Source organism: Centruroides sculpturatus, unplaced genomic scaffold (assembly GCF_000671375.1).
Source record: "Centruroides sculpturatus isolate CEXI.00-Female unplaced genomic scaffold, Cexi_2.0 scaffold236, whole genome shotgun sequence".
Classification (NCBI taxonomy): Eukaryota; Metazoa; Arthropoda; class Arachnida; order Scorpiones; family Buthidae; genus Centruroides; species Centruroides sculpturatus.
In genome coordinates, this window is record NW_019384403.1 from 693,248 (window position 1) to 698,792 (window position 5,545).

The following is a 5,545-nucleotide window of genomic DNA, read 5'->3' on the forward strand; positions in this document are numbered from 1 at the left end:
TACGTGAAGGCCAATATATACTAAAATTCACAAATATTGGTGTTCATAAGTGATGAAATTTAACAGTTAACTCAGTAGGGAGGTGTTAGAATTGTAAATTTCGTAACAAAACACCATTCTTCTGCAAGTTTACAAGATAAACTACCCTGTAAATTCGCTTTTTTTTTACACTTTAAGGCTCCAAATTGGCGAAGTTTGCTGGTTGTAAAAGGTCAAAAAAAAAACACGCTACAAAGGATCCTTTCCTGTACGAAATTACACGTGGACAGTAGAAGAAGATGGTTGAAAGTGTGAATAAAAATTGGCCATTCATCAACTTTAAAAAAGAAAATAAAAGAAATATATATATATAATAATAATAAGAAAAATCGAACTGAAATCTGTAGTGACCATAGTCGCATTTCAGATGAAAAATATCCATAGAATGATGTACGATGCAGTCAATTGCAGTTTGGGGGTTGTCCAGCCATGCCATTGATCAAAGCACAGCACAAGTCACCGGTCTTTTCTTCTGCGAATTCCATTGCTCTTGAATGTCCTTTCATAAATCAGGTAGGCCCATGTGCATTACGTTTAGTAACAGATAGCAGGTTGTGAATACGACAAGAAAATGGCTACTTCTGCAATTCTATTATTGCTCAAGTTGGCCATTATTCAAATACTCTCATCCTTGGATGGATGCCCTATAAAAGTTTAAAGGAATCTTCTTCTATACTTGTATTTTTATTATAATTTTTTTCAATTTTACTAACAGGTGTTGCTTCGAATCTTTCGTCACACTACTCATTTCAAATATGGCCGAGTAAGGCAGCCATTTTTATTTAATTATTTATTTATTTTTTTTTTTTGGACATAAGAAGTGGTTAAAATTTAAATTACGAGGTAGGAACCTTAATGAGTTCTCTACCTTTTTTCTTAAGGTTTTACAATGCAAACACCTGTGGTCAGTAAAGGTGTGGTGAAATGACACAGGTAAGGAGTAACTCAGGCATCGTTCTATAGGAATATATCCAGGTGTGGTGCTTGGAGGTAGCAACATGTCTGTCAATTAAGCAAACACGTGTTTCTAAACTTTGTTTAGATGCAATCTACTACTCTGCAGGTAACGTTTTCGACTCGAACAATTGGTTTTTAAGGATACATTCCGAAGGGAGGAAATTCTTTAAGAAGATGCCCTAAATTACGAAAGGTGTTCCAGTTGAAAATAGAAGGTAATAAACGGGATTACAACCCTAATTGTTTGCCTTAAAAGTAAAAGTTTAGACGTCTAAAAGCTTTAGAAAACTTATGTGTTTAAGCTACCTGAGTGAGGGGAGGAAGTAAATAAATAAATAAAAATAAAAAGTCTAGCATTTACAAAGCGACTTCTCAATTAAAACGAATTTTTTTTTTTTAAGCAATTATACGGCTTCATAAATTTAATAACACACTTAAACAAGAAGATAAGTAAGAAATAATCTAGTTGGAAACAATTAAACAACAATAAAATCTCCCAAAAGTGGCTAATGTTTACGTGGGTAGAGAGTTAATCTTTGAAGTAACCTCCTTTTAAAAAAAAAATAATAAAAATAAAAATAATAATAAAGAGAAGGGGGATACTCATAATTAGTTTTATAATGTGTTTACGCTGTCACGTGACCGTCGAAAATTTCGTAGACGTCTGGCAACTCCATTTATGAGACTAGAAAAAGCAGAAGAGACCGACAAACCCAGAACGAGTTTCGTTTCTTTCATTTTTCCCCCCCTCTGCTCTTCTTCTTCTTCTGCTTCTTCTTCTTCTTCTTTTTCCTTTATGGCTGCTTACAGAACAGCCTAATAAAAATTCTATTATTCAGAAAATCCGCAAGGATAATTACTGATTTCCTTGTTGTTTGTCCACAAAACTGGTTTAATCTAATAGGAGAGAAGTGGAAGAGGAGAGGAGTGGAACCGATTTAGCAGCCACAATGCAAAAGACATCATGCAAACTAATTTTCGGTAGGTGGGTTATATATCATTCTATCACTAGACAAGCCTGAGAAACTGCGTGCATATCGGAAGTGTGATTACAAAGATGTGGCAGTGAATGGCGAAGAAAGCACCCGACCCCCCCCTTATAACCAAAAGTGGTTTTCTAGCCGATAGTTTATGGGGGGAGAGAAAGGCAGGTGGTTTTGGCAAAAAGGAACTGCGGCAGAAAGTCAAATGTTGACAAAAGAAGCGGGCTTCTTTGGCTGTAAAGATCATGTGCTGACAAGTAACTCCACGGACGTCCCCCTATATAGAAAGGGTGCTGATATGTATTCTTTCTTGCCCCCCCTAAACGGCGTGTTTCCCCACTTTGGGGTAGAGTGTTCTAAACGTCATTACATGCACAAAATTCCTTTGGGCTCATTCATCTTTGCCTCACTCCTATAGATATCGATACAAAACCATAACATTGTATGCTTTCTATATACAAGTGGTTGACCGCTCATACCCAAAAAGTAGCAGCTGGAACGGAGGCAGACCCTCGACGCGACAATAGATACTTGGACTCGGTATGAGAATAAATAGGGGGATATTTTTTTCTCTCCTACTCCGAGACTAATTCGGCAGGACTGAGAACACATATTCGCCCCCCCCGGCTTTGTTAAAGTTCAAGAGGTGTACTTACAGTTGGTGGTTACAACGCGTGCTCCTCTAGACTCGCCAGCCTGCGGAAACAGTGCACGCCTCCAGTTTTTGATTGGCATGGCTTAGAGGAACACCATTGGACGAGGCTGTACGACTTTGCCAGTGTGTGCTCCTGCGAAGTCAACACGCCCAGGGGGTGGAGACTGGCGCCTTGTTTTGTCGCGTTCGAAGTTGGCGCTTGATCAGGTGAGGCAACGTTGCCAGTCTGTAGTGTTTGACTGCCGCTCAGCAAGCCCAGCTCGATTATGTGAGTGTGGATTCAACCGAAAATGCCTGTAGTGATGCAGTGATCGAGACAGACCATGCCACGACCGGGACGGAATACGTACGGCGATCAAAAACCGCCCTATTCTTATATATCTTTGACCTTTATGGCTATACAAAGCTCTACAGAAAAAATGCTCACCCTCAATGACATCTACAAGTTCATCATGGATAGATTCCCGTACTACCGCAAGAACACTCAGAGGTGGCAGAACTCTCTAAGGCACAATCTATCGTTTAATGACTGTTTTATAAAGATACCACGAAGGCCCGACAGGCCCGGTAAAGGAAGCTACTGGGCCCTACATCCGGCATGCGGGGATATGTTCGAAAACGGAAGCTTTCTGAGAAGACGCAAGAGGTTCAAGCTACCGAAATCCATAAAAGATGCCACGGCAGCGGCACTTGCCGAACTAAAACACATCGAGACAGCATCTCAACACGCCATACAGGAGCAAGCAAAATTGAGGTTGACGGCACTAGCAGCGGCACCCAGCCACCTTCAACCTTTGGCGGATATCGTAAGGCCCTCGGTGACATCATACAAACAGCCTTTTTCTATCGAGAACCTTATAGCACCGGACAACAAGGACAGCATGAGACATCACCACCACCACCCGCTGGTGCCACAGCCTCTGTTGCCGGCATTCCCATGCTCCGTGTCGTGTGTCACGGGCCAAGCAACGTGGCACCCGACTTATACGACAACCTTCCCACATTCGGCACTACAACACGAGTTTCAGCACCTCTACGGCAAGCCTGTAGGCTATCCTCTACAATTACCAGCGGTACACGGTACCGTACCGCTCACCTTACCGTCATTACCCATCAAGCCGACCCTGTTGCCAGCTTTACAGTTCCCTGGACTGACGGACCATTCTGCATTAGTTGGTACAAGGACTCTACCGAATCTTCCACCCTATCCGGCCTGTTCGCCCCCAAGTAGGGCCGATTCGACTTCTAGCGACATCTCAGCCAAGTCTTTGGATGTTGTAAGCGACTCGAGCAAGTAAAAATTTTTAAAAAAGGGGACCTACCACAGTAAATACATGAGGTAAAGTTATGGACTAATCTCTCTATAGAGCCAGCATGTAAACCTAGTATATATATATATATATAAATATATAGGCTTAGCTACGTGTGTAGTGTAGCCTGCGCACAAAACCCGCTGTTTAGTGTAGCCTTTGTGAGAAAAAAAGAAAAAAAAAAACAATTTAAAAATAATAAAAAAAAAGGGGTTCTTGTGTTTGTGTTCTGTTCAACAATACCAGAAAATTGAAAGAATAAGGCGTTAAAAACGCTTATTTTGGGATGGGAACAGTTCCTTAAGGCTAGAAAACACAGCTTATATATATATATACACATATATGTATATGTATATATATAAACTGAGCCTGAGCCTGAGCCTCTACAGTAGTTCCTGGAGTTCTTCAGTGGGTTTTACTTTGTGTATGGGAGATGTTTGTATGATGTAGTGTGCTGTTAGCACGCAACATTTTAATAAAAATTCAGCGATTTTTCCCTTATCCGAGCACCCTCCCCTATGTAATTAGTACATCATTAGCTATTTTTAGTATGATTTTTAAGTGCCTAAACAATGAAAAATGTCGAAAATTTTTGAAAAACCACTTAAAAAACCCTCTAAGTTTTGATTTAAAAGCATTTTTAAGTATTTATATTAAATATTTTTTTTATAAAAATTAAGTGATTTTCCTCTTATCTCAGCGCTAGATCCTATAGTGTGTGTGTGTGTGTTTTTTTTTTATGTAGTTAGTATAGAGCTGACATAAATATTTCAACGCTAAAAATAGGTAATAAAGAAGACTTAACAGTAAACTAAATCCTGTTTAAATTTCAAATGTATTTTTAGTGCCTTGCAGTTGAAAAAAAAAGGGGGGAAAAATGTTCATATTTTAGAGAGATTTTGTGAATTCTTTTATCCGACTCCTCGTGAAAGATTTATTTACTCTTGTATGTAGTTGAGAGGAAGTCAATTTTCAGCTTTTCCTCCCTCTTTCTTTATTATTTTTTGATGCATTGAAATATCATTTTTGCTTGTAAAATTTCCCAAAAAATGATAGAAAAATATATCAAAAATATATTCAATTTCTATCATTTATTTATCATTTTTTATCTCCCTTTATTCCTCTCCGTTTTTTCTATAAATTTTATCTTTTCTCGCCTTTATTATTAATTTTTATGGATTTTTACAGTAAAAAATGTTTTTTAAACTTATTTTTCTTCTATTTTTATGTAAATTTAATATATTCTCGGGTTTATGATTAATTTTTAGGGATTTTTATGGTAAAAAATGTTTTTTTTTTTTTTTGGTTTTTTTCCTTTATTTTTCCCTCTATTTTTATATAAATCCAATGTTTTATTGGCGTTGGGGATTTTTTTGATTTGAAATATGTTTCAGGGTGTTTCCCCTTAGAGTTTTTATGGTTTTTTAATTCAATTTTTGGGATTTTAACGAGTATTTCTAGTGTTAGGGATTTTTCTACTGTTTTTGTTACGAGTTTAGGGAAGTTTTTGTATTATTTCGTTTTTTTCCTGTCAATAAGCCTAGACATTTCTGGCATATTCTCTGTATTTTTTCCCTTTGAAACTTTTACTTTTATTCGTT

At 37.8% G+C, this 5,545-nt stretch overlaps 1 protein-coding gene across 1 annotated transcript; it reads left to right on the forward strand.

Moving 5' to 3' along the window:
• The first annotated feature begins 2,848 nt into the window (after positions 1 to 2,848).
• LOC111618711 (forkhead box protein B1-like) lies at positions 2,849 to 4,396 on the forward strand. Its single transcript, XM_023360281.1, has one exon. It carries the CDS (start codon positions 2,958 to 2,960, stop codon positions 3,930 to 3,932), a length of 975 nt encoding a protein of 324 aa, XP_023216049.1. The 5' UTR covers positions 2,849 to 2,957; the 3' UTR covers positions 3,933 to 4,396.
• The last annotated feature ends 1,149 nt before the right edge of the window (positions 4,397 to 5,545 follow it).

Excerpts from the sequence above, each read along its gene's own strand:
- LOC111618711 (XM_023360281.1), top strand. The coding sequence starts at position 2,958 with ATGCCACGACCGGGACGGAATACGTACGGCGATCAAAAACCGCCCTAT.